Consider the following 23,317-nt stretch of genomic DNA (forward strand, 5'->3'; position numbering starts at 1 on the left):
GCCCCAGTTCTCCCTCCGACTGGTCCTCCCAGCTGCATCTCCCACAAGATGACAAGTCATCACAGACGACACACGCCACGCACATGGACAGACTATTTCTCTTTAAACAAAGCACATGGGGCAGCCCGGGGGGCTCAGCGGTTGAGCGCCGCCTTCGGCCCAGGGCATGGTCCTGGGGTCCTGGGACCGAGTCCCACGTCGGGCTCCCTGCATGGAGCCTGCTTCTCCCTCTGCCTGGGTCTCTGACTCTCTCTCTGCATCTCTTGTGGATAAATAAATAAAATCCCTTTTCTTTTTATTTATTTATTTTTTTTCTTTTTCCTTTTCTTTTTAAAAAGTCATCTATAACTGGCTTTACTGGCCACTCTTAGGTAACAATGTGTCTTTTTGGAGAACACTGAAAACATGTTCTTTCTAAACGTTCTACAGATCCCTATCACTTTGGGGTCTTTACGAACTCTAAAAGGCCTCCCCTCAGATTCTGTGACATCCAGGGACACCCCAGGGTGGGGGCAGAGGAGACTGAGCAGGAGGGCAGACCCAGCGCTCAGCCAGGTCTTGGCAGCAGGCGTGACTCCGGGGGCCTCAACGACAGACATCCAGGAAGCGGGGTCAGCCAAGGGGCGTCCCAGGAGGTGCTATTGGACAGGTGCACTGAGGATGATGGCCAACAGCCAGAGTCAGAGGATGCTGGGAGAGCACAACCAGCTGCAGACGGTTGGGACGACCCCACCCCCACCCTCCAGGTCTACACAGACGGTAGGAGGAGGCAAGGGGAGAAATGGACAGAAGCAAGCTCAGTGCCAAGTTTCAAGGACCTGAGGTATATCGGTGGGCTCTTGGGTAAGGAAGCAAGATGAGGACCCACCCGGGAACCGAAATCCATCTAATGACAACAAACACGAATAGTTTCCGAGTGTCAGATGCCTCCCTACACCAGGCACCGTGCTGGGCATCCCCACCGGGGTCTCGGTCGCGGGGCCTAAAATGAGGCCTTCTCACTCACTAGAGAGAAAACACGGCTGGTGGGTGGGGGAGCTTAGCGCTGTGGGGTGGGGCTGGGCTCTCCCTGGCACATCATCCCCTGGACGTAGGGGATGCAGCAGATGCTCAGTGTCCACATCCGGGTACAGAGGGAGAGGCCGTCCTGCTAACTGGAAGCACCACGCGATGGTGATCCCCAAGGTGGTGACGAGGCATCTCCAGACCTCCCGGCCTTGGGCTAGCGATGACCCACACCGACAGACAGGAGAGAGGTGGGAAGCCTGTCGGAAGCCGCCCACAGGGCTGTCGAGAAAGCGGAGGTGAACATCCGTCCCTCCGGACAGAAGCCATGACTTGCGCAGGGCCACGAGCTCCCAAGGCTACAAGCGTGCGGGCCTCGTTAAATGGAAAGCTCTCGCCTCCCAAAGGCGTCAGAAGTGGAATAAGCTCCAAAGGGATAACCGAGATCGCGAGCCAAAGGGGTTTAATGACTGAAGAGCTGGGAGGAGTGGCTCTGTGAGCATCGCCTGCCCCCAGGGAAACTTGCAGGCATCAAGGGACAGAGTAACAAGAGAACGAAGCGTCCCTGGTCTTACCGACGTGTCTGTGCTCGCCGGGGAGTGAGTGGAGAAGCCAGGGGAGCCCCCGCGTCGGCGCAGGCAGCCAGCTCCCCGGATTCAGGAAGGCTCACAGGCTGCCTGCCTGGCGGGCGGAGTAAGGAGGACTGGCCCGCAGGCGTCCTAGGGGCCTTCCCTGGCCAAGCCCGCGACCGGCCCGTCCCAGCTGTCGGGCCCACGCAGCCTGGCGTGCGACCAGCCACCTGATAACCAGACAAGGGCTCCGTCTAGTTCAGCCACTGGGGCTCGCAGGTCCTGCCGGGCACAGGGATGCTATAAAAAGTCCTTTAGGAACAACGAGTCCATCCGTTCTGCTAACCCTCCTTGCAGAGTCCATTTCCCGGAGGGATCAGGAAAGAATCCAGAGTCTGTCAAGCAGCTGGAACGAGACTTTTTCCTGATTACTGTGGACTTCAACCGGTACTGAAGGCTCCCCCAGTTCCTGGAGACTTTCCATCTCCCACTCTGAGATTCCAGAGGAAGGTCATGGACACAGCAGGCCTCCCTCCCATCCAGTCTTGTTATTTAAGCCTCATTGGGATGCTCCCGGTTTCCCCACAGGGCTGTTGGCTTGACCCACGCTTTCAAAAGGGCTGCCCAGCCCCCACCCCAAACCCACCAAACCGAGGGCTGTACCGATGCCAAGTCCACCAGGAGCTCGCTGAAACAAAGCGCTGGGCATGGGCATGGGGTAACAGAGCCCCAAAGGAGGGGACAGGAGAGGGGGACGCTGTGGGAAGCCCGTGATGGGGCTCACTAGGTCCTTTGTGCCGGGTGTTAGCGCGGGCTACGCGGCTGGCCACTTGCATACTGATTTGTCAAAGTCAGCTCATGAGAAAGCCAACTCCCAGTGGCCAGGCCCACTCAGTCAGCACTGGCTGGTGTTGGGACCAGGGGAGGAAAATCAGGGAAAAAACTGAAATCACTGGAGAAGGGGACCTCATTGGATTTGACACTTCCAAGGCTTAATCTAAGGCGGACTTCTTTTGTCCCTCGCCCCGTACCAACTCTCCTGCTTCCTGCCGGAGAGATCTCCTAACCCAGAGGATGCAGGAGAGTCACCAGACCACGGCGTCTGGCTGGAAGTGAGCATAATGCCTCTGTTTGGTCCCCCTCCACCGTTTCTGCAGGAAGCTTTAGTTACAAGGGGGTGAGACTCAGCTGGCTGCCACTTGAACCCAGCCGTCCCAAGGCTGCACCCCCACACACCCCCATAGGCCATGTCCTCATCTACGGACCAGACCCAGGGATATCCTGACCGCTTTCCCTAATCCCGAATCTCCACGTAAGTTCCTGAGCCCTTCCGCCTGCCTCCTGCCGTTCCCCAAACCACAGCACCTGCCAAATAACGGCCAGATACCTTAGCTTGGCACCTACGTCCTACCCGTGTGGCCCAAGCCTGCCTCTGCAGCCTCAACTCCAGCCACCCTCCCCCTTGGGGGCAGCAGCATGTCCAGGGACGGGTGAGTGGCTGCTGCCACCGCCCCTGCAGTAGAGCCAGGGGCCATGTGACACCCGTGGCCTCCTGGACAGCAAGACAACACTGGACAGTGAGCCACCCTGGGGGCCTCCCTCTGAGCCAAAGGGGGCTGCTGACCACCCGTGGGGAAGAGCTGTCCAGGGCGATGAGTGTGGGAGAAGCTCCTTTCTTCTGTCCCTATTTCAGATCCTCTACAACTCATCCCAATATAACCGAGATTTTTTGTTTTTGTTTTCGTGGGGAAAAAATGCCATTTAAAGTCCTTTTTCATCTTCTAGCCAATGTTCTCAGTTTCCCGAGCTATCCTAGCAAAACCCAAAATCTGTACATGAGGGGGTCTGTCCGTAAGCGGTAGTGATGCCACCTGGGGCTTCCTAGGAAGATTTGCTTCCCAAGTGCATGAGGGAGAACACAGATTTGACTCTGAGCGCGCATGGCTCAATAGCAGCAGGACTTCTGGGAAGTTTCTCGGGTCCCCCCCCCTTGGAGCCCCAGTCTTTCTCACATCAAGTGAGGGTAATGGGTACCTTACAGGTGCTGCAGGAAGCAGAGGAAGCCGCGGTCACGGTAAATCCCCATGAAATGGGGTTTATACAACTCGTGTTATTGCCTCCACGGTCAGGAGGACTAGTCAGGAGATCTTGGCTTGAGTTGCAAGTCCACCGCTCGTTAGCTGGGGGATCTGGGGCGGGTTGTCACGCTCCCAAAGCTCAGGATGCTCAGCAGCAATGAGTGCAGCACCCCATTCCCCGCCCCCCGAGTCTTGGGGTGCATGCACTGAACGAGGGAAGGTGCATAAAAGCTCTCAATAAATGATGCTCCCTATGGAGGGGGTGCTTCTTTGTTGTCATACTTTGCTCTGAAATGAACCCTTTGAAGCAGATACGCTAGATCAGAATCACAGCCATCAAGAGGCCAGGGAAAGGTGGTCTAAGGTACCAGCATCACAGCCAGAAAGCCCTGGCTCCGCTCTTCTCACCTGTCCTCACAGGGCAGCGGTGGGGGAACGAGAGCTGGCTCGTCGTGGCTCCTAAGGCTAACTGCACATGCCTCCCGAGCCCACGAGGGGCCCCAAGAGTCTCGAAACAACTTTCTCGTGTTCGCTTAAGGCAGTAAAAACTGCTTGAGTTTCTTGCATCCCAAAAGAAACCTATGGATTATCATTATTATCAACAAACATGAGTTCCTCTGACCTTCCTGGTTTCCAGACAATTCATCGTGACACTTGTCACTCACTCGTCCTTTGAAAAAGAGAGAGGAGAGAGAGAACTGAATGCAGAACTGCAGATGCAGTCTGACCCACACCAAGAAGAGAGGATCCATTCTCTCCGGGGTTTCAGAATACTTCTGTTAACGCGACCTCAGCTGCCGCTTTTCCCTTTTTTTTTTCCTTTTTTTTTTTTTTAAGCGACATTGTTCATTCAACATTAAGCCTTTGAGGATCAGAATCTGTCCGATTCTTTCTTAAAAATCACTATCAAACCGAATTTCCTCTACCCTGTTAATCTTCTGAGCTAAATGCAAGATATCAGCCCTATGATTTCAAGCCAGCTGAATGCTGAGAGTGATTTTAGACCTTGGTTTTCCTGTGTGATGAGATAATCTGCGTTCTCCAGTTCTGTGACCTTCTCACATTTGATAAGCAGGTCTTCTGTGAGTTCAACTGCAGCCAGGAGTGACCGCGAACAGATGAGAGAACGTGGAACCTCACGCAGGTCCTCCTCCAGCTGACGTTACTAACACTTTTAGGGAGCAAGTTGCCTCAGCTACGAGTCCGCCTAACTGCGCTGTCATCGACTTACATGATTATCTGACTTGTAAGGTCACCATCAGACCTTGTCAAGGACTTTCCTGAAACCCAGGTGTCTCGTGTGTGTGCTGTGGATCTTCTTTCTCACCTGTGGCCCGCTGCACCTATTTCTCCAGGTAAAGGGCTCCTTGTTTGGGTGCTTTTCATTCTTTTTTGCCTTCCTGACACACTGCACCAGACATTTACCCACAGATCTAAAGAACTCACTTGTGTGTCCCTTTCCCTGGTTATCTCTGCCTCCTTCTGTTTTCCAGAACTGTCTCTTTAGGGGCACCTGGGTGGTGCAGTTGGTTAAGCGGTCTTCGGCTCAGGTCATGATCTCAGGGTCTTGGGATCAAGCCGAGTCGGGCTCCCTGCTCAATGGGGAGCCTGCTTCTCCCTCTCTCCCTGCTACTCCCTCTGCTGTGCTGTCTTGCTCACATGTTCTGTCTCTCTCAAATAAATAAATAAAATCTTAAAAAAAAAAAAAACAAAAAAAACTCCTCTCTTTAAACCTTGTGACTATTAGGCTTCCGTGCTTTTCAAAAAAATCACCTGAACTGATTAATCATTATAACCGGTCAAGACAACATAAATATATTGTGAAATCTGACAAGTACTAACTATAAAATTTTATCAGAAGTAGTGAGACGAAGCTTTCCCCACCCAAATAGTTCACGTATGGGTAAAATATTACTTACTGCTAAATAAGTCCAGGATTAATTCTATTCCTATTTTGCATCTATCTAGAATAAAGTACACCTTCCAAAAAGCCTGATTCATAGAATTAGGAAGATGAGACTAGAAATATTTTTTTTACAGTAATGTCACCTTATTCTAGGAGCACCTTCTGAGTTAAATGCCATAAATAATCATTTTTCACTTTTAATGATGTATCATCTAACAACTCATTGGGCCCTCTTTTTTAACAGAAGAAAACTTGGAAAAAAGATGTCTTAAATCAAGATTTATTACTTACTCATTAGAGTCCTTCACTTTCTCAATGTTGACACCATATTTTGAATTGTCCCTGTGGTGGAGCAAGGCACCACAGTAAGATTTAGAACAGGGGAGATGGATGCCTGTGTGTCGCAATGGGTGAAGGGCAGCTGTGACCAGAGATGGCATGTGGGAAAGCCCCAGAAGACCATACCGAGGTGCAACCAGCCATGCGGCTCTACCTACATCTCTTTGAGTTGTTTCCCTGGAGCCCAGGGTCTAAGTCTGCTTATATCCACCATGGCCATCATGAGTGCTTAACACCCCAAAGATATGGTCATCTATTTTCAAGGTCCCTATAAATTTTTTGGCTTCAGTTAGATTCCTTTTTTGTGGGGGAAGAGAACATTCTCTCACTGTCTTTCTATATTCTCGGCAATGAAACTGTCAACATGGCAGGGAAAGGATCCACGGCAGCAGGAAGGTCTGGAAGACATGTGGACAGCTCTCCATCACCACTCTGCCTGCCCCTGTGCCCGTGTGTTTGTTCTCTGTTCCTATCACCCATATATTCTCCTCCCTCTCCTCAAGGCCCTGGTGTGGCACACAAGCACAAACCTTTACATACAAGGTTTCCTCCTCGTCATTTAATTATACCCACTTGATCCACGCAAAGCTTCTAAGCCTTCCATTGCTGGGGAGTTATCCATCCTATGCGATCAAATGAGAGAAAGTGGACGGCTCTCTTCATATTTTGCAGAAGGGAAAAGTGAGATCAGATTATCCAAAGCACAGAACAAGCTGTGGAGGACTAGGAATGAAGGGCAGTTCTCTTAGATTCGTTCCCACCATACCCTCCCCAACCTAATTTCATCCCTGGCACATGAAAATAATGATGGTTTAAAATACTAAGGGCACAATGTCAAGTGGAGGAAGCCTCAAGTGGCAATGCTATCTACCGCCTGGAGATTTTTAACAAGTCCACCTGGCACCCTGAAGACACAACACATAGCAGACATCCCCCCAGGATGCTGAGTTGGAAGACAGAATATAAACCCCTGAAGGACTCTAGTAAGTCACAGAAGTTACCAGGAGCCAAAGAACGAGGACCAACACTAACAGGTATAATTGGAGGTGAGGACTTACCGTGTCCCCAATTTTCAGGCCTTCGCACTTCCTCTGGCCAGGGTAGGACACACCGTCCTGGCAGGTAGCAGTGAAGAAGAGGTTAAGATCCTCAGGCTGATCCCAGACAGACAGCTCCACTTTAGACCGGATGCTCTGAACAGAGAGAGAAGACGGAGCCAGAACCATTTAGTACAAGTTGCAGTGGAGATGTTTTCCACACTGGTTCTCTGAGGCCCGCATGATGGTCTCTAACTCATGAGCCAGGCCAATGCCAAGAGCCAGTGGTTCCCTTGGTTCCCTGCCCCCTCCTCATCCTTTCCCTTCTCTCCACACCCACACACCACCTTGCTAGACCTGGCCCAAAGTCTCCCGCCGTGAGCTCAGAGAAGTTGACAATAGTCCACTTGCCATATGGTAACTTTATCTGCTTCCAAGGGGGGATGCTCTGTCCCCATTCGCTCTTCCAGAGTCACCTCTCATCCTCACTCAGCTTTGGACACGCAGATCCTCAACTCTTGCCATGTGTTCTCTAGACTCTGGGGGTCAACATGGGCTTAGGATAATGCTCCCTTAGTCAACGGCTCTTCTCTCTTCTCTTCCCTGGGCTAGCATCTCATCAACCTTCAAAACCAGTTCAGTAGGCATTCTCTCCTGGAACCTGTCAATCCTCACACTCACACCCTCCATCATATGAGGGCCACATCCGTTGAGTTTTGAACTACGTTCTGAAAGAATAATATCTTACATGTGGATTATGAACTCAAGATGGGGAATGAAATAAAAATCGAGCCAAAATTACCCATCAGAATGGAAAAAAAGAAAAGACCAAAAATATCAGGTGTTGGAAAGGATGTGGAGCAACTGGAGCCCTCACCTTGCTGGTGTGAGTGTGAATATGCACAAGCTTTGAGAAAACCATTAGGGCAACATCTACGATGCTTGGACCAACATTGGACCTAGCAATTCACTGCAGGATTGTACCCAACAGAGATGTGCACTGACCAAAGACACCTACGTGAAGGTTTATAGCAACACTGCCTGCAAGAGCCAGAGACCAGAACCACCCAAATGCTTGTCAACAGTAGAACAGACTTTTAACAAAACAATCATGGTGTGTTCGCACAATACCATCCAGTAACAATTAATGAAATACAACTACATTCCACGACATAGATGAATCTTATAACACGGCCTGAAAGAAGCCAGACACAAAGAGCATATGTACTGTATGATTCTACTTATATGAAATTTAAAAGGAGGCAAAATTAATGGTTATCGTTGCAGGGATAAGCAATGGAAGAGCGCACAAGAGGTGGTTCTGGGTGTTAGTAATAATCAAGTTTTGACCTGGATGCTGGATACTCAGAAGTATTTAGTTTGTGAAAAGTTTGTGCAATTTTCTGGACGCCTGTAAAGTCTAAAAACTGGCCACTGAAAATCCCTCAGGAGGACACACGTGGGAGGCTAAGGCCCAATGAACTGGCATGTGTCTAGGGGCACGTCTTACAAAAAATAAATGTTTATACATGAAGTAAATTCAATACGGCAGGATACACACACTCTGAGAGACACACGGACCCCAAGGGCGACTGATGAGCCTCGAGGCCCCAACCCTCCTTTATCAGGTGCACTTCAGGGGACAAATTGAACAGATGGCTGGAAGAACTGCCTCTCCCTCTCATGGGGTTCTTTTTTTTCTTTTTTTGCTGAGCCTGTAGTGCTAAACTCAAAGTTCAACCTGCAGTTTTCTCAACAAATAGCTTGTTGAAAAAACTCTCTGCAAAAAATAGTCTTCCCCTTTTCAACAAATTGTCCAAGTGCTTCTACAACTCTAAAAATACTCTTTCTCTCTTAAAGCCACTTCTTCTTGTGCCAGCCTCAACTGGCAGGGAGTTGCGCGAGCGCCTCTCCACATACACGCGTGCTCCTGCTGAACACAGTTAGTTCTGGACAAAGCTGCTTTCCCCACTGAGCTGTGAGTCCCAAAAGCCATATCATATTTCTCCCTAGGCTTGAACACAAGCTTTTGGTGAATGAATGGGTGATGTTTTAATGGCAACTATGCTAAGGGGCTCAGACCTGGTGGAAGAAATTTAAAATGATTTTCAAAATACAGGTCAAAAAACTTTTTTTATTCCTCATACTGTGCTTTTTATTCTAGTGACTTATTCATTCCGTAAGTAGAAGCTTTCTCTCTCCTTCACCCATTTTGCCCAATTTGCCACCTCCACTCCCCTCGGGCAACCATCAGTTTGTTCTCTTTATCTATAGGTCTGATTCTACTTTTTGTTTGTTTCTTTCTTTCCTTTTTTGTTTTTTAAGATTCCACTTATGAGTAGAACCATTTGGTATTTGTCTTTCTCAGTCCAACTTATCTCACTTAGCACAATATCCTCTAGGTGCATCCATGTTATAACAAATGGCACAATATCGCTTTTATGGCCGCGTAATATTCCATTGTGTATATACACCACTACTTGATCCACTGAGAGACACTTTGGTTGTTTCCATATCTTAGCTTTTGTAAATAATGCTGCAATAAGCACAGGAGCATATCTTTTCAAATTAGCGTTTTCATTTTCTTTGGGTAAATATTCAGTAATGGAATTACTGGATCATACGGCAATACTACTTTTAATTTTTTGAGGAAACTCCATACTGTGTTCCACAGTAGCCACACCAGCTTGCATTCCCACCAACAGTGCACGAGCGTTCCTTTTTCTCCACATCCTCACCAACACCTGCTATTTCTTATCATTTTCATTTTAGCCATTCTGACAGGTGTAAAGTGATACCTCATTGTGGCTTTGATTTGCATTTCCCTGATGATTAGTGATGTCAGGCATCTTTTCATGTGTCTGTTGGCCACCTGTACGTCTTCTTCCAAAAAATGTCTATTTGGGTCCTCTATCCATTTTTAAAATCAGATTCTTTTTTGGTAATGAGTTGTATAAATCCTTTTTTTTTAGGATTTTATTTTTAAGTAATCTCTACACCCAACGTGGAGCTCAAACTCATGACCCAGAGATCAAGAGTCAAATGCTCTACTGATTGAGCCAGCCAGGCACTTTGAGCTATATAAAATTCTTTATATATTTTGAGTATTAACCCTGTGTTTGGATATGTCATTTGCAGATATCTTCTCCTATTCTATTAGAGGTTGTCTTTTTGTTGATGGTTCCCTTCACTGTGCAGAACCTTTTTAATCTGATGCATCACAATAGTTTATTTTTGCTCCCCCCCCTTCTTTAGGGGACTCGTCTAGAAGAATGTTGCTAAGACTAATGTCAGAGAAATTACTGTCTATGCTCTCTTCTAAGATTTGTGTGGTTTCGGGAACCCTGGGTGGCACAGCGGTTTATCGCCTGCCTTTGGCTCAGGGTGCGATCCTGGAGACCTGGGATCGAGTCCCACGTCGGGCTCCCGGTGTATGGAGCCTGCTTCTCCCTCTGCCTGTGTCTCTGCCTCTCTCTCTCTGTGTGTGTGTGTGTGACTATCATAAATAAAAAAAAAAAAAAAAAAAAAGATTTGTGTGGTTTCAGGTCTCACGTTTAGATCTTTAATCCATTTTGAGTTTATTTATTTTTGTGTGTATGTTAGAAAGTGCTCCAACTTTCATTCCAATTTCATTCTTTTGCGTGTGGCAGTCCAGTTTTCCCGGTACCATTTGTTGAAGAGACTTTTTCTCCATTGTATATTCTTGTCTACTTTGTCACAGATTGATTGTCCATGCAACTGTAGCTTTATTTCTGGAGTCTCTTTTCTGTCCACTGATCTATGTATTTGTTTTTGTGCCAGTACCATACTATTTTGATTATTGCAGATTTATACTCTAAGACAAGGTCAATTTAAAATATATGTATTTTCTAATTGTGAATAACTATGAGAATGAGGCAAATCAATAGATCATAAAAAGGTCAGGTATACTGGAGCTATGTAAAATATAGCTTAGTATCAGACACATAAAACATAAGGGTGCTGGGGTTTGCCAACAAGACACTGGGAGGGAACACTAGTGCTCCCTCTCCATGAGGACCTGCTTAGAGCTGCCACGTGGAAGCATTAATGGAGGAGAAAGAGCACTGGGGACTGGAACTCCTATTGAATGAACTGGTAACTACAATAGGTGGAAATCCCATCTATGCTCCATTCTGGCCATTAAGACCCAAAGCCTTGTGCTGTGATCTGAAGTTTGTGTTATTCCTGCTCCCCACAGGAATCAGAAATTCTTATGATGTTTTGCAGAGAGGGGGTAGGAATCATGGTGATAATTCAGTTCAGACCTGTCAGTTTATGGAAGTGGGAACTACGGCCAAAGAAGAGGCATCGTCCAGAGTCATTCAGCTGCTGGAGGCAGGTAGGAGAGAACCAGGCCTTCTCCCTGAAGTGTTCTGGCCTTGGAAAGTACAGTTAGTCAGGTTGTATTCTGGTCATAAAGGTTTATCTCCTGTAAAAGACTATGGGCTCCCAGAGGGTAGGACTCTGTTCTGTTCACTGTTTTTTGCCCAAGGTGTAGATGATGTCTGCCATACATTAGGCCATCGGTATATATTTGTTGAACAAATGAATGAATGGATGAATGAATGGATGGAATGGAGCATAAAATATAGTAGAGGATCAGAGCCATAGGCAATGCAGTTCTTATGCATGAAGACTTATATATGACTCCTGAAATTCGATTAGCTCCTACCAGATGTGCCCCTGAGGAGATGTCCTTACTCCTCATCCTAGGACACATCTGCAATTGCTTTAAGTCAGACCAGCTGTGGAGTGGGTGGGTGCACACTTTATGGCAACAACAAAAAGAGGAACGTGTGCTCCGCTAGGGGACACATCTACCACAGCCTCTGACACTACCCTCCACACGCAAGTCTAGCAGTTTCCAGCTCCTTCTGTTCTTTCCCACTCTGAAAAGAGTCCTCCGTGATTCTGAGTCCTTATTGCCCTTTCTCAATGTGACACAATGCTGGTATTCTGTGTAGTGTGCACCCACAGCCTCCCTCTGGGCTCTGGGAGAGAACCTCTCCTAGCACCTACAGTACAGCCAAGCTCCACATTGCTAAACGCCCTTGGGAGGACTTGGTAATCTCTCACAATGAAGAATTTGGCACAGCAAGCAAAAATATATAAATCAAAGCCCAGAGTTGAAGATTGCACACTCTCAAAGCTGCAAACAACAGACTTGAGTCTGCAAGACATGGACTTAAACATACCCTTCCCATCTTGCTCCCTCCTCAGCCTAGCTAAACCCTACCGCTATCTCATCTGTTATATGTGCTTCAACCAAAATCTCTTCAGAATGTCCCCACAGATGGTTGGCCAGCTCTCTAGAGCTGAAAGTCAACACCCAGACTTAGTCATCTGTTGCATGACTCACATGGAACCCACCACAAGCCGCCGAGACAGTAAGGTGACACAGAGGAAAGCAAACAGGCCAGTCCCAGCTTGGCTCCGACACAGGCCGGGGAGAGAAGCAGGAGAAAGGAAAAGCAGAGCTAAACGTACACACATACACACGCATGCACGCACACCCTCGAGGCCCGGCCCTGGCCTCTGGTCTGTCAGAAATGACCCCAGCCAGCGAAACAGGTACTAGTCAGTGTTGAGCGCCAACAGGCACCAATGCGGCTTCCACCAACTAGACTTTCCTCCAAACACCTTGCTGGCTCATATTTGTGTATTTAGTATCTTTAAAATCCCTACTGAAGGGAGGGGCAGAAGTAGGGATTATCAACGATCCTACCTCTTGGGGCTGATACACATGTTCCGTATCTTGATGGTGGCAACGGTTTCAAAACTGTGTATATGTCAAAACTTGATGACTTTTACACTTTAAATCTGCAGTTTATTTTGTTCATGATCTCAAGAACACCGCTCTAAAATTTTTTCCACTGAATTTGAATCGTCCCTGTGGATAGCATTCCAGAATCAGCCATCTTAAGAGTTGGAGTTTCCAATGTTCATTCATAAGTTGTGTGTCTCATTTCCTAACATGTTCATTCATTCATTCGTTCTTTCTTTTTTCTTTTCTTTTTCTTTACTTCTTTTTCTTTTTCTTTCTTCCTCTCTCTCTCTCTTTCTTTCTTCAATTTTATTTATTTCTTTGACAGAGTGAAAGAGCACAAGCAGGGAGAGCAACAGGTAGAGGGAGAGGGAGAAGCAGGCTTGATCCCAGGACTGTGGGATCACAACCCGAGCTGAAGGCAGATGCTTAACCAACTAAGCCACCCAGGCGCCCCTAATACATTCTTTCATAGGAGCCATCTGAACTACAGTCATGGACTCCCAGAGTTCCTCAGGGGAGTCATTGCAGATTAAATGTAGCTCCTGCCTGGAAAAGATCATTTTCTCTACTCATCCAGACCCTGACTCCTCAGTAGCAGAGAGGGCTCTCTACTCCTCTTCCAATCTCTGCCAACCACACAGGGCATGTTACAAAGGTCCTTAAATTTTCATTAAGAAAATGAATTTGAAAAAGAAAAAAAAAAGAAAATGAATTTGGAGGCTCCTGGGTTGCTCAGTCAGTTAAGTGTCTGTCTTCAGCTCTGGTCATGATCTCAGGGTCCTGGGATCAAGCCCTGCATCTCATCGGGCTTCTTGCTTAGTGGGGAGCCTGCTTCTCCCTCTCCCTCTGCCTGAGCTCCCCCTGCTTCTGCTCTCTTGATCTGTCAAATAAATAAATAAAATCTTTAAAACAAAAGAATTTATATGTAATAAACCTACTCGGGGCCACTGTAACATATTTCAGAGAAAGAACACCCCCAGGCATGCATGAGCTCCCACACAGGGAACCAGCAATAATGCCTTGTGCTCCCTCGTGTTTAGTGGTCCCACACAAATGTCAAAGAGTAGAACCACTTGGCACATGAAGCACCAATGGAGCAGAGTGCTTTTTCCCATCCAGCCAGTTCCATGCATCTCAGAGTCATTATGTCCTCCTTGATTAAAGCCATGGGGAGCAGAGAGCCTAGACCTTCAGCAGGAAGTGCTCTTGGGGGAGCCCCTGAGGTAGGCCAGCCAGGTTCCCAACGGGATCTGAACTCAGGAGCTGACTGAGGATGGAAATGCTGGGAGGGGGCTCCTCCCCAGAAACCCAGGAGAAATCCTCACCCCACCCTAGAGCCCAAGATGGGCTTGCCCTTCAGCCATTTCTTCTTCAAAGGCCCTGGCCTGGCAGAAGGCAAGCTATGGTCTCTCTCTTTCTCTCTCTCTCTCTCTCTCTCTCTCTCACACACACACACACACACACACAAACACAGGGAGAAAGGGTCCAGCAGCCACCCCCTCCTTACCCAGGGACCTTTCAGCCCCTGCACCCCCGACAGACGGGGAGAACAGCACCAGGCGGGGGGTCTGGCTCTAACTCTGACTCCTCTAGTCCAGTGTCCAGAGCTTGAGGTCAAAGGGCTTCACATTAAGGAGTGGCCCTCACAAAGGGGGTGACATTTGGCAGGCCTGGGCCCCTTCCCTCACCCACCCACTCTCTTCTCAGACACACTCTCTTGGTAGGTTGTGTCTCCACTCACCGAGGAAATGTGAAAACCACCAAAGATAAGGTGAACCCGAAAAACCCGGGCCCACTGGGTCTGGTGAAGACTTAGAAATCCGAGAACAGAAAAGAGGATGTCAGTATCTGGGGAATGGGCTGGAAGAGGGGAAGGAAGTCTTTGGTTTCTCTCAACAGGAAGTTCCAGGACTGAGAAGGAACTGGAGCATTTGTGAGGGGAAGAGCACCCTTACCTACAATAGACGGGGGGGCAGGGGTCAGAAAGCCATCCACAAATCCTCACTGCCATGCAGCTCACCGCCCTTAGGACACTGAAGCTCCCTGGATCAAGGGAGGGCTCTGGGGCACCCCAGTGGCAGGGGCATTACCTCTGGCTCCTGGTCCCGCTGAGCAGCATCTTATAACTCAAAACACTGGCTGCATCAGCAGGTTGACAAAGTGAACGCTGGAAAGGCGGAGCTCCGAATAGTCACTTGTCTATCCGTCACGGTTGGGGAAGCAAGATGGTTTTCTCCCACACATGTGACTCCACAGTGGATAATAAGGTTCCCAGGTTAGCCCCCAACTGTCTATTTTACACAATCTAGGACTAAGAGAACTACTTAAACTGTATGTGCTTTATCCATAACTTTGCTGTAACAGGAAGGTGCACTCTGAACTCCAGTCTGGGAATTACCAGGCCCCATGAGGGGCGGGCAGAGGCTGGAAGCCACAACCCTAGTGAGGCCAAGCAGGGAAGGGCCAGCTGAGGGTCCACACACGCCAGCACAAGGGACTGGGCTTGCCATTCTCCCGGGGAAAGGAGGTATGAGCCAGGTACTCCTTGGCTACGTAGAACTGATGGAAAGGAGGATAGGTAGGAGAAAGGTTTGGGGATCACAGAAATGGGCTTGGCATGCAGAAGGGACAGCTGCGACTGCCACACTGACGACTCAGAGAGAGCCAAGTCCATGTGACAAGTTACAGAGCACAGAACTCTCCAGGCCCTGCCGGCCCCACCCCCTGGAAGGCCCTAATTACAATCAGATCTAAGCGGGTAGGCAAAAGACCTTTTGTTTCTTCTCAGATTCTTATATTCTGCTTTAGTCTGCAGCTCTCCTCCGCAAAGCTCCAAGAGCCTGGGGAATGTTGCGTGTCCTGCCCCCCCATGGGGCAAGGGTCAGCGTGCATGCTGCTCACTGCCAGCCAGTGCACGGGCAGGATCGCCACGGCAGCTGGGCGGGTGCAGAGAATTGGGAATTGGTGCCCACCCAAGCATGGTGCTCCGATGGGCCCAGGCCATAGTGAAATCAGCACCTACACGTGTGCAGGGGCCACTGGCCCGAGTCTGACGGAGCCATTTGCTGATCACTGGGTTCAACAATTTTTTTTTTTTTTTTTTTTTTTTTTATGATAGTCACAGAGAGAGAGAGAGAGAGAGAGAGGCAGAGACACAGGCAGAGGGAGAAGCAGGCTCCATGCACCGGGAGCCCGACGTGGGATTCGATCCCAGGTCTCCAGGATCGCGCCCTAGGCCAAAGGCAGGCGCCAAACCGCTGTGCCACCCAGGGATCCCCCTGGGTTCAACTTTTGAGGAGAGGCAAGAGGGCAGATGTGAGGGGAGAGGACGCATCAAGTAGGATGGTCTTCTCCACTCTAAACCTGAGTGAAGGAGGAAGGCACCAAACTCAAGAGACAGGCAGCAAAGGAGCGCCTGGGTGGCTCAGTTGGTTAAGCATCTGCCTTCAGCTCAGGTCATGATCCTGGGGTCCTGGATGGAGCCTGATGTCGGGCTCCCTGCTCAGCCGGGAGTCTGCTTCTCCCTCTCCCTCTGCCTCTCTCCCTGCTCATGCTCTCACACACTCTCTCTAAAATAAATACATAAAATCTTGCATAATTCACTGCCCACTGGTGTGCACATCAGCTTTGTGGAGCCCTGGTGGGGCGGGTAGGGTGGAGGTGGCGATGGGAAAGAAACTGATGACTTACATTGTATGCATTGATAATCAGTTGGATGATATTTTTGGAGTCTCCGTGTAAAATCTCCACTGTTGTCCCAGGTATCAGGGCTGTGAAATTCTTTAGGGGGAAAAAAAAAAAAGGCAAGAAAGAAGAAATATAAGCCAGTTTTGCCCTTCTATACCATCAAAGAGTAAGCATTGCTCTCCTGAGCTAGACCAGTAAGGACCCCTCGGCACCCCACTCTCACACCATGAACTGGAGAAGACGCCCCAAGGAGCTGCGAGAAGCAGCCCCGGGGAGCAGAGCTGTGCAGCAGGCTGTGGAATTTCAACCTCTGAAAGCCTGTGTGTGGAGGGCCCATGAGCTCTGTTCCCGAACTAGAATGTCCTGCTCCTTCTGGAAGACCCCTTCCCTCCCGCGTGTAACAGACAACTCTCTGAAACTCCATCCTCGACGGGCAACGTGGTCTTGAATACTCTCGCCATCTTTCCTTAAGTCTACAGAGATCTGTACTCCCAGGTTCAGCTCAGGGATGCCCTCACTCTGTTCAGCAAGAGTAAAAGAGGAAATTCTTCCAAGGGTCTTCAGTATGATCTCTACCCTGAATGAGGAACTGAGATGTGAATGGTGGCCTCCCAGGGACAGCTGGGTAAGTCTGGGTGAAACCCCGGGGCACAGCAGGCAGCCTTGAAGGGATTGCCTTTCGTCTTTCATTCGTCCTAGTGCCTGAGTATGGGACTTAGTAAAGTGAGAGAGACCTCTAGAATCACCCACTGCTCTCGGCCGGCCTTAGACTGCATGGGCCTACTCTCTGAACAAGGTGGCCTTGGTTCTGATCAAGGACGGCTTGGGCCACAGTGCATGGCTTCTCTCTTGAAGCCTCCAGAATCACACCCAGTCGCGTCTGTGCAAGCGAACTCTTTAGAGATGTTACTTGGAAACGGACAGGTTTTGTCCTGCTAGCTTCCGCTGCACAAAACGAGAAAAACAATCCTTATCCCTCGTTTTCATCTTTTAAAATCAATTCGGACTGGAAGAGGAGAAAGAGCTCAAGTAGATGTCAATGGCATTTTATCAGTGATAGTCTCAGGCAGATGCATGAGGAAAACAGACAGAGGCTCTTCTGTGGATGGTTAAGAGCAGACTGGAGAGGGGCCCGGGGCTGGCGGTCCGAGGGGCCGGCAGGGCTCGGGGGGGGGGGGCTGGGGGGGGCTTGCTGATTCAGTTCTCATAACCTCCTAGGGCAAAGGAAGTCAGAGGGGAGCTGGGTTTTACACAAACACTCCTTGAGCAACTCGGAGACTTCGAGTTCAAAATGCGATCTGCCTATGGTTGTGAGAAAGAACACATTCACGAGGGGAGCTTATAATGATGCTCCGGACGCTGACCCAGGAAAAGTCTCTTAGACGGAACAGATTCGTGCACAGACTGCTCTATTCACTCAAGACATTGTTGCTGTCTTTGGGAATTCCTGTCTCAGACTCACCCCCTGGTCTGCCCTATGAAGTTTTGCATAAAAACTCCAAATAATGGAGTTAGTGATGTAGCCTGCACCGATGCCTGGGCTTTCTGTACACTTTGGATATCCATTTCACCGCCTGCAAAATGGGAGCTCATACTATTTCCAAAGCTTTGCTCAGGAGCAAACTAGATACCGTATGTTTATGTTGCTTTTAAAGGCCTGCGCTGCTGGGGGAATGCTAATAGTTTCTTCAATGCTATTATTCTCCACTAGGTCAAGACAGAGCCACATTCCACCCCTCCTCTGGGTCTCCTCCCACAAAGAGCAAAGCTGGTAACGCTCCTCACCCTGCCTCCCCACACTTCCGTCAGCCCCACATTCTAATCTCCTGTTCACCCTGGGGTCATCATGGACCCCAGAATCAGGCCACCAGCCCCCTCATTCCCTCCAGGCATACCTTGTAGAGCATATAATGGCTTTTTGTCACTGCAAAGATGAGGTTGATGTTGTTCTCGGCCAATTTCTCTCCAAGCAAGGCAAGGGACGGATAGTCCTAGAACGAAGGCAAAAAAAAAGGTCAAGGCGGTAACATTTCTAACAGGCCGGGAGACCAGCCCCCAGCTCCAACATATACTCAGGAACTCATCACTTGCTAAGAAAAGCATTTTCCCCTGGCCACCCTTAATAACCAGGCCCCATTGGCAGCTTCAAAGTGGGGAAATATGCAGAGATCTCCAGGAAAGGACCCTCTGGCACCTCCCAAACTGGATGCATCCCCCCCACCCCACCCCCCCAAGCCAGAATGGAGACATGATGAGTGGGAGCTTCCCATACCTAGTCTGTGCTGCCATCTTTTTGGCAGGGATGGGGCAGAGAATAGAGGCTCCGCAGAATCCAGCCACCACATCCTACTATCTACCATCAGCACCTGTTATCTTTCCTCTCTTCCCTAAGACCTCTCCTCCCTATCTCCCTGCCCTATTTTCCTTCCCCTAAGACCAACAACTGGGCCTGCCGATGCCCCTCACAGGTCCTGCTCATGACTCAGGATGGGCAGAAGAGCTTGCTGACCTCTGGACTAGAAGTTGGGCTGTGGTGGGGGAAGGGCCTGGAGGAGGGGAAGGGGGAGGCCAAGAGGCAGTCTAATCGCGTCCTGAAGGATTTTAAGGGCTAATGATGGGTACAGAGGTTCTCATCAGCATTATAGCTATCAAGTTTTATAGTTATGAGTCCTTTTTCCAGGCTCCATTATTTTTGGATAATATGAAAAGTCTGAAACTGGAGACAGGGGCATCTGGGTGGCTCAGGTGGCTAAGCATCTGCCTTTGGCTCAGGTCGTGATCTCGGGGTCCTGGGATTGAGCCCCATGTCAGGCCCCCTAACAGTGGGGATCTGCTGCTCCATCTCCCCTTCCCCATTGCTCATGCTCTCTCTCGTTCCCTCTCTTAAAACAATAATTTTTTCCTTAATCAAAAAAGAAAGGAAGAATGATGGAAGGAAGGAAGGAAGGAAGGAAGGAAGGAAGGAAGGAAGGAAGGAAGGAAGGAAGGAAGGAACTGGAGAAAATAGGCTTGCCTAAAAAAGAAAATGGTAAAATATTTCTCTCTAGTGAGACACCAGAGTGGATTTGGAAAGGGAGTATAGATTTTTTTTTTAATTGCATAGTAAGTGTGATAAGATCTTGATCACTGTTGCATCTGGATGGTAGGTACACAATTCATTTCACTGGCCTACTAGTATACCTGTTTGAAGTTTTGCACGGATTGTTTTAAATGACATGATCATGGTCCTAGACTATTGACAGTGGAAGGTCCTTGGGGCCTCCCATTCTGTACAGGACACCTGCAGCCACACTCCTCACACTGACGGAGCTCAGTGCCTCAGGGAGCCCATTTCTAGAAGACACAAGGCTTTATCTTCACTTGTTTTGCCATATAACTTCTATCCCAGTTTTGATCTCTGCAGGTGCATAGTTCCTGCCCTCCTGTAAGATCTCTTCCACCCTCTGAGATCTATCCTGTCTGCCCAGGTCACCTCTTCCTTAACTAAACGCTTGCGTTTAAGTGAACAATGGCAGAAAGATGAATCAGCTACAAAAATCTGTGAGAAATGTTCTGAGTTAATAAGGAGTTTTAGAAGCCCGGCTGGAGAAGATGGAATAAAAATCAAATTCCCAGAACAGAATGGAAAGTCCATGAGTAGAGGGCCAGGTGAGCACCTGGACCACAGGTGGGATCATGGGAGCAGGGTTAGGGTCCCCAGCCCTCACCATCTGATTGGACACAGTGTACTCGTTGGCCTCGTTCAGGTGACACTGGCCATCATGTGGCTGCACCAGGCCCCCCAGTTTTCCATCTAGTGCAATGTGGGGCACATCATCCGTAGTGAACACCAGCAAGTGCAGCGCATCCTTTCGCCAGCCGATCTTCTCCTGAGAGAGAGAGAAGTTTGATGAATGTCAAGCATTTCTGATGGCTGCCCAAGCCTGCCCCAGGACATTGGACAGGGCACTGGCCCATCTCCCGGGGTCATGGTCTGATTCAGAGGCATTCCCCTACATGCATAGAGGGGGAGCACTCTAGAAACCACTCAGGGAGGATACCACAGAGCTCAGAAGAGACACAGCCTGCCCTGGAGAAGCCCACGTGCACAGAGACCAACCTCCACACCTGGTGGCCACTTTCTTACCAAAAGTGTAAGGACATCCCTGAATATTTTGGTAGCAGAGTGAACACATGAAGTATTAAACATACTGCGAGTTATCTACACATGAGCACCTGACATGAAAGCCGAGGGCTGGATTCACAGACTTTACAAGTGAAGAGCTGTTGTTCTTCTGGCAGATGAGGGGTGGAGGGCATCACCCTGTTTTCTCTCACCATACTGATGAGTGTAATAGCCTTAAAGAACTACACTATTTTTTCCCTTGCTCCAAAAGCAGCATAGAAATAAAAAATAATAATAATAAATCACAAAAAAGTCAGACTAACGAGAGGGAGAAAAAAATGGGTTTGAAGATAAGCCGATGAGGGCTGAGGGCAGGATGCCTCCTGTGAGGAGGAACCTAACCTTTGGAGGATGAGTCTCCTTGACTCTCAACATTCATCCAACATATAACTGCTGACCTCTGGCTGTGTGCCAGGGCCTATGGAAAGCACAGGGTCCACAGAAGAACTTGTTCCAAATCCCAAAGAGCTTATGGGCAAATGGAAACACAATTCCAACACATCATGAGGGCGCTACGGAAGATACATACAACGTCAATGGAAACGGGAGAGGAGGAGGAGGAGGGAAAGTCTTCCCAGGGCACAGGAAACAAGCTGAGCAGGGAGGAAAGCTGGAAGAAGAAATGAAAGAGAAAGCAGAAGGGGGTGGGTGGGTGTTGTAGGTACAAGCAAAGGCACAAAGAGGAGGCCAAGCACAATTTGGGGACCTAGAACAATCAACCTAGAAGGTCTCTGACAGCAATGAAATCTAAGCCATGACAAAACTAACGTGTGGTGTTAGAAGTCGAGACAGTGGTTCCCTTTGGCGGCAGGACTGGGAGGGGATTTAATAACTGAAGAGGGTCGCAAGGAGGCTTCTGGGTGGCTGCTGACGTTCTGCTCATTGATCTGGTATTTCCACCTTGTGAAAATTTGCCAAGATGCACTCTTACATAGTTTTCTGCACATATCGTTAGATTTTGATAGAGTTTAAAACGGTGAGATAAATAAAGCAGTACATTGTAAGCCATGGAGTGTGGAAGGGAGGGCAGGATGCTTAGAGATAAAGCATAATCAAGAGAGTGTAGGGTCGCCTGGGTGGCTCGGTCAGTTAGATGTCTCTTGATTTTGGCTTAGATCATGACCTCAAGGTCGTGAGATGGAGCCCCACCTCAGGCTCTGTGCTGGGCATGGAGCCTGCTTGAGATTCTCTCTCTCCCTCTGCTCCCCCATCTCTTAAAAAAAAAGAGAGAGAGAGAGAGAATGAAAATCAACAGTGCTTTTTGCAGGAAAAATGTGAATCTGTTATCCATGAGGACACAACAATGTGCTAAACACCCTGACAAGAAAGTAGAACAATCTTTAATTTGACAATGTGTATTAAGAACCTTAAAGAAAATTAGAGGGATGCCTGGGTGGCTCAGTGGTTGAGCATCTGCCTTTGGCTCAGGTTGTGATCCCAGGATCCTGGGGTACAGTCCTGCATCAGGCTCCCCGCAGGGAGCCTGCTTCTCCTTCTGCCTGTGTCTCTGCCTCTCTCTCTGTGTTTCTCATGAGTAAATAAATAAAATCTTTAGAAAAAAAAAAATCAGAGACCTAAAAAAATGGACAGAAATAGTTTCCATGGATCAGAACTATCAATGTTGCTGAGATGTCATTTCTCCCTAGATTGATTGATAAACTTGACACAATCCCAATCAAAAGCCCAGAAGGGCTTTTTGAGAAAATGGTAAGTTGAATCTAAAATTCATATGGAGGGCACCCAGGTGGCTCAACGGTTTAGTGCTGCCTTTGGCCCAGGATGTGATCCTGGAGACCTGGGATCGAGTTCTGCATCGGGTTCCCTGCGTGGAGCCTGCTTCTCCCTCTGCCTGTGTCTCTGCCTCTCTCTCTCTCTCTCTGTGTATCTCTCATGAATAAGTAAATAAAATATTTTAAAAATAATAAAAAAAATAAGGCAGCCCAGGTGGCTCGGCAGTTTAGCGCCGCCTTCGGCCCAGGGCCTGATCCAGGAGACCCGGGATTGAGTCCCATGTCGGGCTCCCTGCATGGAGCCTGCTTCTTCCTCTGCCTGTGCCTGTGCCTCTCTCTCTCTCTCTCTCTCTCTCTCTCTCTCTGGGTGTCTTTCATGATTAAATAAATAAAATCTTTTTTTAAAAATTTTTTAATAAAATAAAAAATATAAATAATAAATAATAAAAAAATAAAAAATAAATAAAATTCATATGGAAAGGCAAACAATGGAGACTAGCCAAATAATCTAAAAACAACAAAGTTGAGGGACTCATTATCTAAGGTCAAGGCTTATTATCAAGTCACAGTAATCAAGATACCCAGTAAACATATAGACAGTTGAGCAAGACAGAGATAAATAGACCCACATACATATCAATTCAATAGAAGGTACTGAAACAGTTAGACATCCATGTGGGAAACAAAATGAAGCTCAACCCATACCTATTACTGTATACAAAAATTAACTAGACCTAAGACTTTAAAGCTTCTGAAGGGATAGGAGAAAACCTTTGTGACCTTTGAAGAGTCTAAAGGTTTTTTAGATCAGATGATTCGCAGGATAAAATTTGGTAAATTGGACTTCATCAAAATTAAAAACATCTGCTCTTTGAAAGATACCATTAAGAAAATGAAATGGCAAGGCACGGACTGGGAGAAAACATTTGCAAAGAAATAAAAAATCTGATAAAGAACTTGTATCCAGAATATGTAAAGAACTCCAAGATCAGTAAGAAAACAACTGAATTAAA

General features: G+C 48.2%; 1 protein-coding gene across 1 annotated transcript in view; it reads right to left on the reverse strand.

Moving 5' to 3' along the window:
* ITGB5 (integrin subunit beta 5) overlaps positions 1-23,317 on the reverse strand; it is a 115,679-nt gene that overhangs the window by 33,581 nt on the left and 58,781 nt on the right. The window contains exons 6-9 of the mRNA XM_038583063.1: positions 20,117-20,278; positions 18,305-18,400; positions 16,413-16,502; positions 6,956-7,090 (exon numbers count right to left, since the gene is read on the reverse strand). Coding sequence (XP_038438991.1) covers positions 6,956-7,090; positions 16,413-16,502; positions 18,305-18,400; positions 20,117-20,278 — 483 coding nt within the window. The remainder of the gene's footprint in view (positions 1-6,955; positions 7,091-16,412; positions 16,503-18,304; positions 18,401-20,116; positions 20,279-23,317) is intronic.

The sequence above is a fragment of the Canis lupus genome, chromosome 33, assembly GCF_011100685.1.
Source record: "Canis lupus familiaris isolate Mischka breed German Shepherd chromosome 33, alternate assembly UU_Cfam_GSD_1.0, whole genome shotgun sequence".
NCBI lineage: Eukaryota > Metazoa > Chordata > Mammalia > Carnivora > Canidae > Canis > Canis lupus.